This window comes from Neoarius graeffei, chromosome 16 (assembly GCF_027579695.1).
Source record: "Neoarius graeffei isolate fNeoGra1 chromosome 16, fNeoGra1.pri, whole genome shotgun sequence".
NCBI lineage: Eukaryota > Metazoa > Chordata > Actinopteri > Siluriformes > Ariidae > Neoarius > Neoarius graeffei.
This window is the reverse complement of record NC_083584.1, coordinates 4,657,463-4,669,555: the sequence shown is the minus strand read 5'-3', so window position 1 is coordinate 4,669,555 and position 12,093 is coordinate 4,657,463. Positions and strand designations below refer to the sequence as shown.

General features: G+C 47.1%; 1 protein-coding gene across 1 annotated transcript; it reads right to left on the bottom strand.

The window, feature by feature from the left end:
- Positions 1-266: 266 nt before the first annotated feature.
- Positions 267-10,650, bottom strand: LOC132901025 (NLR family CARD domain-containing protein 3-like). Its single transcript, XM_060943437.1, has 4 exons — positions 10,583-10,650; positions 10,068-10,184; positions 4,532-4,666; positions 267-2,040 (listed from the first exon to the last, which is right to left on the bottom strand). The coding sequence occupies exons 1-4, from the start codon at positions 10,648-10,650 to the stop codon at positions 267-269; spliced, it is 2,094 nt and encodes a 697-aa protein (XP_060799420.1).
- Between the last annotated feature and the right edge of the window lie 1,443 nt (positions 10,651-12,093).

Sequence of the window (12,093 nt, the reverse complement as noted above, 5' to 3'; positions counted from 1 at the left end):
GTCAGCGCGGCAACCGGAGCAGTTGTTGTATTGCGAGTTCCTCACAATAAATCCTCGGAAAGAAGCCGTCGTGTGAAGCCTTGTATATAAGTTTATATAAGTTTATCCAGAGGGAAGTTAACCCCGGAGTAGGTCATTACTCCGGCCCTGGAGACCCAATGCACCAGTAAACTGAGATTCCTCTCCCCTGATCTCCTAACTACGGTTGGGAAAACATCAGGAAAGGTTAACAAGTGGAACAGTAGAACAGTTCTATTCAGCTTTACTTACACGGCTTTCCTGGATGCTGCAATCACAGGCATCACCTTCACAAGAACCCAATCTGGTATCTTCTCTGTACTGGTATATTTTCTCAGATCAAACTCCTCCAGCTCCTGTGCTGAAGTCAGTAACACAAACACCAGAGCAGACCACTGTGAAGGAGAGAGTCCACTTCGTTTCCCAGATTTCAGGTAGCGTTGGATTTCCTCCACGAGAGAATCATCACCCAGTTCATTCAGACAGTGGAACAGATTGATGGATTTTTCTGCAGGAAGATCATCTCTACTGATCTTCTTCTTAATGTACTTAACTGTTTCCTCTTTGCTCTGGGAGTTACTTCCTGTCTGTGTTACTAAGGCATCTAAGAGTTTCTGATTGGACTCCAGTGAGAGACCCAGAAGAAAGCGGAGGAACAGATCCAGATGTCCAGTCTCAGATTTTAACGTCTGATCTACAGCCCTCCTGTGTACATCTGAAATTGTCTCAAAGGACCGACTCTGATCAAGAACATTTCTCTTTTCCTTCATGAAGGTCAGATGCACATACAGAGCTGCGAGATGCTCCTGAATGCTCAGATGAACAAAGCAGTACACTTTACTCTGGTGAAGCCCAGGCTCCTCTCTGAAGATCTGCGTACACACACCTGAGTACACTGCTGCTTCTGTCACATCAATGCCACACCCTCGCAGGTCTTCCTCATAGAAGATCAGGTTGCCTTTCTTCAGCTGCTCAAAAGCCAGTTGTCCCAGTTTGAGCAGCATTTCTTCATCACTCTCCTGCTTCTTTGAGTATTTTTCTCTGATGACGTTTGTCTGAATGATGAGGAAGTGTGTGTACATTTGAGTCAGAGTCTTGGGGATCTCTCCACTCTCTGCTTCACCCAACATTCTCTCGAGGACAGCGGCTGAAATCCAGCAGAAGACTGGGATGTGACACATGATGTACAGGCTTCTTAATGACTTCAGGTGTGTGATGATGTTCTCGGCCAGGCTCTGATCACTGACCCTCTTCCTGAAGTACTCCTCCTTCTGGGGGTCATTGAACCCTCGTACCTCTGTGACTCGATGGACATACTCAGAGAGGATTTGATCAGCTGCTGCTGGTCGGGAGGTGATCCAGACGAGAGCAGAGGGAAGCAGATTCCCTTTGATCAGGTTTATCAGCAGCACACGCACCGATGCTGATTCAGTTACATCACACACTCTCACTGTGTTCCGGAAATCCAGAGGGAAACGACACTCGTCCAATCCATCAAAAATGAACAGAACCTTTTCCAACCTGGACATTTCTGTTTCTCTGGTTTCCTTAAAGCAGACATGAAGGAGCTCCATCAGACTCCGGTTTTGGTCCTTCATCAGATTCAGCTCTCTGAAAGGAAGTGGAAATATGAGGGGGACGTCCTGATTTGCTTTCCGTTCAGCCCAGTCCACAATGAACTTCTGCACAGAGACTGTTTTTCCGATACCAGCCACGCCCTTTGTCACTACAGTTCTGATGGGTTCGTCTTCTTCAGATAAGGGCTTAAAGATGTCACTGCATTTGATTGGTGTTTCCTCTGTTGTTTTTCTCCTGGACGCTGCCTCAATCCGTCTCACCTCATGTTCTTTATTGACGTCTCCACTGTCTCCCTCTGTGATGTAGAGCTCGGTGTAGATCTCATTCAGGAGCGCTCGCGTTTCCGGCTTTATCATCACTCCATTTAAACACTGAAACTTCTTCATCAGGTTTAATCTGAATTTTTTCTGGAATTCATTTACAGCAGGAGATTCTGGGGCGTGTCTGTGTGACGGGGTGAAATAAGAAGACGCGGTGAGACCTGGGCTCCAATTATTACAGTTTAACATCACAGTTTTTTCTGACTGGTTCCCACAGATAACCGTTCTTTAGGATGCTAACACTATGGATTTACCGGATTTGATTGTATCTTTTCCACTGAGCTCTATATTAAACCTGGAGAGCTCAGAGCCTATTCCCTGCTGTAGAGACGAGTGAAGCCGTCTGGCCGCCATATTACCACTCCCATCGCGTGTCTCTGGCTTGTGTGTTAAACCGTGGTATCTCATCAAATTTGCCCCAAGAAAAGTACCTCCTGACTCTGCCCCCTTTCATTACCTCCTCTTATTTTCTCAACTTGACCCCCATTCCTGACACATCTTTATCGCGCTCTGCTTCACTGTTAGTATTTTTTTTCCCTTTTCCAGTTCAGTCTCTGATCATTTTTTTCATGGCTCTTTTTTTTTTACTAGAGCGGCAGCTACAATTATCAACAGTCCATAATTATCGACACCTTTTCAGATTTACCAATAAAAACAAACAAACAAACAAACAAACAAACAAACAAACAAACAAACAAACAAACAATCGTACAAAGCTGAGTTTCAGTTACAGCAGTTATTATCGGTTAATTAATAAACCGGAAGACCCCACCCCCACCCTTTGATCTTGTCGTCTGATGACACAGCTCGTTACCTGAGACGGAATTTCTTTTAGCACGATCAGCAAGTTGAGGAAAACCCGGACGTTATCATCGCAGGGAAGCATGGTGCAAAGATCATGGACATGTTTTTACTGATCAAATTCACCGATATTTCATGATCTCCTCGTCAAAACCTACTTTATTTCTTACTCTTTCATTTACAGCCGCCATTTTGTATCTAAACGCACGTTTGAGAAGTCACGTGAGGTGTCGATAATAGTGATCACTTTCACCGGTGTCCACCATTATCGACACCCTGTGGGATTAAGGGACATTTACGACTGTTATGGATCGATCTCTGTGTGTAACGTTGTTGAAGTAGATGAAGTGCTTTAAAAAAATAAAAGTGCTGTGATTTATAATAATTTTTTTTCTGATTTATAACAGAATGGAATGTTTATAGAGTATTTGGAATCCGATTGAAATCAGTAGAATTAGACCTGAATTAAATTCCTAACGTAAAAAAAATTACATGCTTGAAATATTCAGATTTTTCTATTCCATTCAGAATTTTTTTCAGTTTGTTGTAAATATCGACCACATATTACAATATCAGTGGACATTTTATTTTTGGTTCAAGGAATGACATGCGACCTTTGACCTGGATTTTCATTTGGTTACAATGTCAACTGCCTGTTGTCAATGCATTTATTGGTAAACGACAAAACTAGAAATTAATACAAACAACAACAACGAATGACTAACAAAATGTGATTTACGAAAATCCTTCGAAAGTGGAACAAAAATATTTTCTGACGCAGGTTAAACATCAGTTGATTTGTTTACAAACATTAGAATTACCTCCTCATTTATGTCAACACCAACATCCATATATTTATATAAAAGATTTTATATTTAGTACAAGTCTACGTAAAACAAATTTTAAATTAAAGCTGTCTTGTTAACTTAATAGTATGTACGATTTTTTAAAAATAAAACCATCTGAATGTCAATAATTGTGGAACGGTGTCGATAACTGTGGACAAAGGTGTCGATAATTGTAGAACGGAGTCACGTGATCTGATGCGCTAAATAATCAGGAATCAGCTCATTTTTCCCAGTGGAAGTTTGAGTAATTATTCATGCACAATTTACAGATTGAAAGTCTCTTCCACTTTTGCAACGACCAAAAGATCGTTAAGGTGTCGATAATTGTAGCCGCCACTCTATAATTCTTTTTACGGAGATTATTTCAGTTCCTGTCGCTTTCTCCTTCATACATTTCTTCTTCCTTTTTTTAATATTTTATAGACAGACATTGGCTTTGATCTAGTCAGGAACATTTGCATCGATAATCTGACACAGTCACAGTGTTCATCCCAGATATCAATGTCAGATTTTCAACAAAAACAGACAAGACGATCAGACAGGTTTTCCCCTCTCTTCCTATAGGGGGTCCACGCAAACGGCACTGTGCACACACGTGTAAAAATGATCACACGCTAGCCATCAATACTCACAGGTGAAATGTCCGTCCACAACCTTTGACCTGACGATTTGTACAGTTCACTGCTGCACATGTAGGCATTTTTCTTCTCATTTTTCTCACCGACTACATAAATAACTCGTCCAATTTTGTGGAGCTTCCAGTCGTCTAAATGACAGTTCCGCTCCGTGATGGGAGTGGTAAGATGGCGGCCAGCTGGCTTCACCCTGACGAGCCTATGAGCTCTCCAGATTTTATATAGAGCTCAGTGATGTTTTCTATAATCTAATCCTGTAGATAATAACAGCAGAGAGGTTTAGAATACCAGAGCGTCAGTGTCACGGTCATGTTGTTGGGTTTGATCTTACCCTGTATCTGCGATGAAGATCTTTTCTCTTCTGTCTCCTGCCTTCTGTAAAACACTGAGAACAAAAATAGTAGCTGTTAAAGACAACAACTTTAATCCCTTTAATACTGGAGTCTCAGATTTAGTCCCAATTTTACTGCAATAAATGGAGCAAGTGAATAATTATTTAGAGAACACAGAACTAAATACAGCAACATTGTGGACCTGGAGAAAAATCTGTCCCTGTTTTAATTTTAGGCTGCTAGTTTTTTTTTCCTTCTTCCGACAGGCCCCTCCAAAAGTACCAGAATAGCAAGGCCAGCTCTTTTGTTTTTGCTTTACACTGAAGACATTTGGGTTTGAGATCCAAAGATGAATGAGATAAGAGATCAGAATTTCAGCTGGTTCAGTTCTTTGTGCTTATATTACTGTAACAGTTCAATGTTCGTGGGTGGAGCACAGAGGGCGGCAGGACAGAGATCAGGTTTGACAGAACGTTTTATTGCCACACTTTTCAGCATAACAATTATGTATGCACTTTTCAGACACACACACACACTCAGCGTCTGGTTCAGGAAGAGCTCCCCTGCTCTCTGCTCTCCCTCCCTAAATAGGACGCGGTCACTGGGAAGACACACACAAACAGGTTAATTGCAGTCAGGTGTAGTGATTCTGCCACTTACCTTCCCTGACTCCGCCCTCCTGTCACAGACCGGTGCTTGACCACGCCCCCGCTGCCACATACCCCCACTGCCCAACTCAGGCCGGGCGGCCGTCCGGCCTGCAGCTGACTCCCCCCCCCCCCCCGACGGGAGAGGAAGTCCGCCACAACCATCTGCGCCCCTGGCCTGTGGACCACCTTAAAATTGAAGGGTTGGAGTGCCAGATACCAACAGGTGATCTGCGCGTTGGCATCTTTCATGCCGTGGAGCCACTGGAGGGGCGCGTGGTCCGAACAGAGGGTGAAAGGGCACCCCAGCAGGTAGTAACGGAGGGCGAGGACCGCCCACTTGATCGCCAGACACTCTTTCTCTATTGCGCTGTAGCGCCCCTCATGCACTGACAGCTTCCTTCTGATGTACAGGACGGGGCGGTCCTCCCCCTCCACCTCCTGGGACAAAACCGCCCCCAGCCCTCTGTCCGACGCATCGGTCTGCAACACAAAGGGGAAAGAAAAGTCAGGGGAGTGTAAAAGTGGCCCCCCACACAGTGCAGCCTTTACCTCCGAAAAAGCCCGCTGGCATTGCTCCGTCCACTGGACCGGATCTGGTGCCCCCTTTTTAGTGAGATCAGTCAGCGGGCTGGTGATGTCCGAATAATTAGGTATAAACCTATGGTAATAGCCAGCCAGCCCCAGGAACTGTCACCCCCTTTTTGGTCTTGGGCCTCGGGCAGGCCACAATTGCTGCCGTCTTATTAATTTGGGGACGCACCTGCCCATTGCCCAAGTGGAAGCCCAGATACCGTACTTCCACCCGCCCAATCGCACACTTCTTTGGGTTGGCTGTGAGCCCCGCTCGCCTCAGCGACCTAAGGACGGCCCTCAGATGTTCGAGATGCCACTGCCAGTCATTACTATAGATGATGATATCATCTAGATAAGCGGCCGCATAAGTGGCGTGAGGGTGGAGGACTCTGTCCATCAGCTGCTGAAACGTAGTGGGCGCCCTAAACAGCCCAAACGGAAGGGTGACAAATTGGTGTAAACCAAAAGGTGTGGAAAAGGCCATTTTTTCTCAGGATAGTGGAGTCAAGGGGATCTGCCAATATCCCTTCGTCAAATCCAGCGTCGAATAAAAGCGAGCAGTGCTGAGTCGATTGAGCAACACATCAATATGAAGCATTGGGTACGCGTCGAATTTAGAAGCCGCGTTGACTTTTCTGTAGTCCACACAGAACCGGACCGACCCGTCAGCCTTGGGTACCAAGACCACCGGGCTGCTCCAGTCACTGTGGGACTCCTCGACGATGCCCATTTTGAGCATGGTCTCAAGTTCTTCCCGAACCACCTTTTTTTTGTGTTCGGGTAGTCTGTAAGGGTGGCTACGCACTACTACCCCCGGGGGCATCTCTATGTGGTGCTCTATGAGGTTAGTGCTACCGGGCAGGGGCGAGAACACATCCGAAAACTCGGCCTGCAACTGGGCGACCTCCGTGAGCTGGGTCGGGGAGAGGTGGTCTCCACAGGGGATTGGAGGGGTACGTGATGTCAATGCCCCTTTTTGAACCTTTTTGAACCACTGACACCAACGCCACGGGGACCTCCTCCTTCTAGAGTTTAATGAGATTGAGGTGGTAAATTTGTAGCGCCCCACCCCTGTCCGTTCGCCTCACCTCGTAGTCGACGTCCCCGACTCGCCGTGTGACCTCAAAGGGACCTTGCCACTTGGCAATCAATTTGGAGCTCGAAGTGGGCAACAATACGAGTACTTTATCTCCCTGGGTGAACTCCCTAAGGCGCGTACCCTTGTTGTACAGGCGGGCTTACCGTTCCTGGGCCTGCCGCAAATTCTCCTGGGTTAGGTGGGTGAGCGTGTGGAGTTTTGCGCGCAGGTCCATAACGTATTGAATTTCGTTCTTGCTTTGTGAAGGTCCCTCCTCCCAATTTTCCCGCAGCACGTCTAGGATGCCGCACGGATTACGCCCATATAATAATTCACACGGGGAGAACCCCGTCGAGGCTTGGGGAACCTCTCACACTGAGAATAACAAGGGTTCAAGCCACTTATCCCAATTACGTGCGTCCTCACTTATGAATTTTTTAATGATATTTTTGAGGGTGCGATTGAACCGTTCCACTAAGCCGTCCGTTTGTGGGTGATACACACTGGTGCGGATCGGCTTAATCCCCAATAACCCATACAGTTTGCGCAGTGTCCATGACATAAATTTAGTGCCTTGATCAGTCAGAATCTCTTTCGGGATTCCGACTCGGGAGATGACGCGGAAGAGTGCCTCTGCAATACTGCGTGCTGAGATATTGCGCAGAGGCACTGCTTCCAGGTATCACGTTGCATAGTCCACCAGAACTAATATAAAGCGGTACCCTCGTGCTGACCGATCTAATGGCCCGACGAGATCCATCCCAATTCTCTCAAATGGGGTCTCGATCAATGGAAGAGGGCACAAAGGAGCTTTTGGAATAGCCGCTGGATTTACTAACTGGCATTCGGGGCATGCCATACACCACCTACGAACATCGCCGCGAATCCCCGGCCAATAGAATCGGGCCATTATTCGGGCTAGTGTCTTGTCCTGCCCTAAGTGTCCAGCCATGGGATTAAAGTGAGCCGCCTGGAATACCAATTCCCGGCGGCTCTTTGGAATTAAAAGCTGCGTGATTTGCTCTTTTGTCTGAGTGTCCTGCGTCACTCGGTATAATCTATCCCTCATAATAGAGAAATAGGGGAAGGACGGGGTGGCGTTCGGCGGGAGCGTTTGACCATTGATTACTCTCACTTGGTCAAACGCATGTCGCAGAGTCTCGTCTCGCGACTGCTCTAACGGGAAATCTGCGAGGGATTCCCCGAGAGAGTGAGGAGGAGCCTGGGGCTCCTCACTCTGACGCGGAGATGACGTAGACGGCTCTGTGACAGCTGCTCCCGCCAAAGCGACACCGGGACCTCCCCCTGCTACATGGCAGGACCCACTCTCTACTAAGCGCGTCAACAAACCCCGAAATCCCGGCCAATCAGTCCCCAAAATCAGAGAGTGGGTAAGGCGAGGATTAACCGCCGCCTTCACTATAAATTTTTCCCCTCGGAAAAAAATGTGGACTGACACCAAAGGGTAGCTGTGAACATCCCCGTGCACACACAACACCTTCACCCCCTGTGCTCCCCCCAATGCCTCGTTCTGCACCAGGCTTTGGTGAATTGAGGTCTGATTACAGCCAGAATCCACCAACGCCTGATATGTATCCCCTTGGATACTCAACAGTATGCGATATGCTCCGGCCTGATCGAGGGCGGCCTCTGACGCATCGGGGATCCAAACCACCACGCCCACCTCCATCGCCGTGCACTGCTGTTGAAAGTGGCCCGGGTCCCCGCAGCGCCAGCAAACCGGCCCGGGCTTTCCCTCTGCACCGGTGATCTGGGGCTCACTCACCTGAGGGGGGGGAGAGACAGACACAGAAGGGAGAAATGGGAGGGCACCGCGGGTGCGGCGGGCCGGCTGGGGTGGTGCCGGCCCCCGCCTCCGCGGTGGGGGAATGGGGCGAGGACGGAACACAGGAGGAGGGGGAGAGAGAGAGAGAGAGAAGAGGAGAGAAAAGAAGATGCCACCTGCTGTCCTGCCGCTGGGACAGCTGCCAAATGGTCCTCCACCAGCTCGACTACCTGATCCAGCGACGCCGGGTGGTGGCACCGGACCCACTCCGCAGTTCCTGCTGGCAAGTGAGCGACGAACTGTTCCAGCACCACCTGGTCGATGATTCCCTCGGCGTCGCGGTTGTCGGCCTTCAGCCACCGCCAGCATGCATCCCGGAGCTGCTGGCCAAACGCGAACGGCCGGCCGACTTCCTCCAAGCGCAACGCGCGGAAGCACTGGCGCTGCTGTTCTGGGGTGCGCCCCACGCGCTGGAGGATGGCCCGGCGGAGGTCCGCGTAGGCCAGCCGGCGGTCGGCAGGGAGCTGTAGCGCGGCCAGCTGTGCCTCTCCCGTTAGCAGGGGGAGGAGGCGCGCCGCGCGCTGCTCCATCGGCCACCCCAAGGCTTCGGTGACTTGCTCGAAGAGCATGATGAACGCCTCGGGGTCGTCCTGCGGGCCCATCTTGGTGACGGTGAGGGGAGACGGGCCCGCGGTAGGAGCGCTGGTGGACCCCGCCGACGCGAGGAGGTGCCGGAACGCCTCTCGATCTTCTTGTTGGGCCAACACCAGGGCCTCGAACCGCTGTTCTTGCTCCTTTCGGAGGGTGAGTAGAGCCTGGTGCTGGCTTTGCTGGGCCGTGGCGAGGGCGTGGACCAGTTCAGCGAACGGGGAGGACTCCATGGGGCTGTTAGGCTGCTGTGCTCCAGGTCCCGGGTTTCAGCACCACTGTAACAGTTCAGTGTTCGTGGGTGGAGCACAGAGGACGGCAGGACAGAGATCAGGTTTGACAGAACGTTTTATTGCCACACTTTTCAGCATAACAATTATGTATGCATTTTTCAGACACACACACACTCAGCGTCTGGTTCAGGAAGAGCTCCCCTGCTCTCTGCTCTCCCTCCCTAAATAGGGTGCGGACACTGGGAAGACACACACAAACAGGTTAATTGCAGTCAGGTGTAGTGATTCTGCCACTTACCTTCCCTGACTCCGCCCTCCTGTCACAGACCAGCGCTTGACCATGCCCCCGCTGCCACAATTACCATTTCAGGCTTTAGCATTCAAAACATTAGCCATAAGACGTTTTCACCTGAATAAATGTTTACACTATTTCCTCTAAAGCATTTACTGAAAGCATTGTAGCATCACTAAAGACCAAGGAACTATAATAAACATCAAAACAGCTGCTAATGACAGTGGAGCACATCCATTACTGTGACTTTAACCCCGAGAATTATGGGATGTTACCTGTGCCCAGGTGATGGGTTTCCAGTTTTAAAGCTCCAGGGAACATCCATACACCGATCGCTCTTCATCGAGACACAGCTGGGTTCTGGTGAGTCTGATCTCTTCATCTGGACTTCACTGTACAACATTATAGACACGCCATTAAATAAACCATTTACACTCTTTGAATGATTTGTTATTTTGACTTAATTTGACCAACAGTGAACAGTGGAATGAGTCTTTATTGTTTATTTAAGTGATTTTGTTCACCATTACTCTGACTTTTATTGTCACATCCAGATGAATTTACTTCCTGATGATGTACGTGACACTGTGAAACACTGAACTGCACAGTTATTGATATTAATTACTCTAAAATGTTTACTGAAAGTACTGTAGCAGGATTATGGCCTAATTAAAGTATAACAGACTGATAAATATCAAAATTCTGCTAATGATCTGAACTGGATAAAGGAATGTGTAACATGGCCTTTCACTCTGCAGTGACTTTAACTCTGAGAATTATGGGATGTTACCTGTGTCCAGGTGACGGGTTTCCAGTTTTAAAGGTCCAGGGAATATCCATAGACTCATCGCTCTTCATGGAGACACAGCTGGGTTCTGGTGAGTCTGATCTCTTCATCTGGACTTTACTGTACAGCATTATAGAGTGGACATGAGACAGTTTTTCTTACACAGACATGTAAATGTGTTACCTTTGATTGGCTAACAGCAATCAGCAAACGTGTTACCTCTGATTGGCTAACAGCACTGTGACGCTACCTCCAGTGGGTCAGAACAAGCGGATGTGGGTGTCTTTGTAAAAACTGTTTTGATTGGCTATTATGGTCTCAACATCGATGTTTTGACCAATAACAATGTAGATAACACGAATTTTACATCACATTTAACGAGATTAAACGAGACTAAAGATGGCGACTTACAAATAATGTGTAAACATCGTTGGAGTTAATAAAGTTTGAACAGCATGAAGGAACATACCCCAACCCCCTGAAATTAATAAAAAAATTCTCAACAGATTTGGCATAATATAAAAAGGTCGTTTTTTACTCAGAAAAAGCGGAAATCCGCCGAAAAGCGGAAAACTCTCATCCCTGCCGAGCTTGTGACCATGTCATGCATGCTAACGTGGATAATATGAACATGCTATTTTGTAACAAAAATCTTCGAACAAAAAGTTCATGTTTTACTTATAGCTTGTGAGCTGGTGGTCGATCGTCTTGACGGTACAGATCCAGGTATTAAAAACAGCCTCGAAGCAAAACCACTACTGAAGGCACCAAAGTTTGAAAAGTCACTGTGGTTGAAATGATCAGAACACAGTACTAATGTTGCATTACAGTATACTTTGCTGCTGGTGTTTCAAAGATAAATTCCAACCATTTCTTCTTCAGCTCTTCTATCTTGAGCAAGAAATGCAACGTTGATGTGTTACTGCCACAAATAACACAGGCACGAACTTGTTCAGACATGTTTTCAACTTGCTGTTAGGTCCTCTTCATTAGCTATTGATGAAATGGGCTCTGCTATCTCTCCTCGTGCTAAAATCCAAACTTTCTTTCCGTGGGCGGTCGCAAGCCAAGGTGGGCGAGGCCATGAATACTAATTTTCGAAGTGACGTAAGTTCGTAGGGCTTTTTCAGATTCGCTCGTTTTTCCGACTATTTTCTTTCATAAGCTAATACAGGGAATGGGAGTAGAATTACATTTTCACATGCAGCATGCATATGCAACTCGGAGTGAAATATGGTATTTCAAAAAGACCCAGTATTAAACGTTTTTGGTGGAAGGGCACCTTTAAAATCTATATGGAACTCTAAACACTGATAGTGTAATAATAATAATAATAATAATAATAATAATAATAATAATAAAACAGAAGAGCACCTCCTGCTGTACGATGCTGTTAAAACCTTGTGTATGTTGTATATTATAGTTTATACAGCAAGTCCCTATATTTTTAGCTCTCATCTGCAGTTTAAACTTTATCTTTGTGAAACTTTCACACAATTAAAATCTGAGTTATG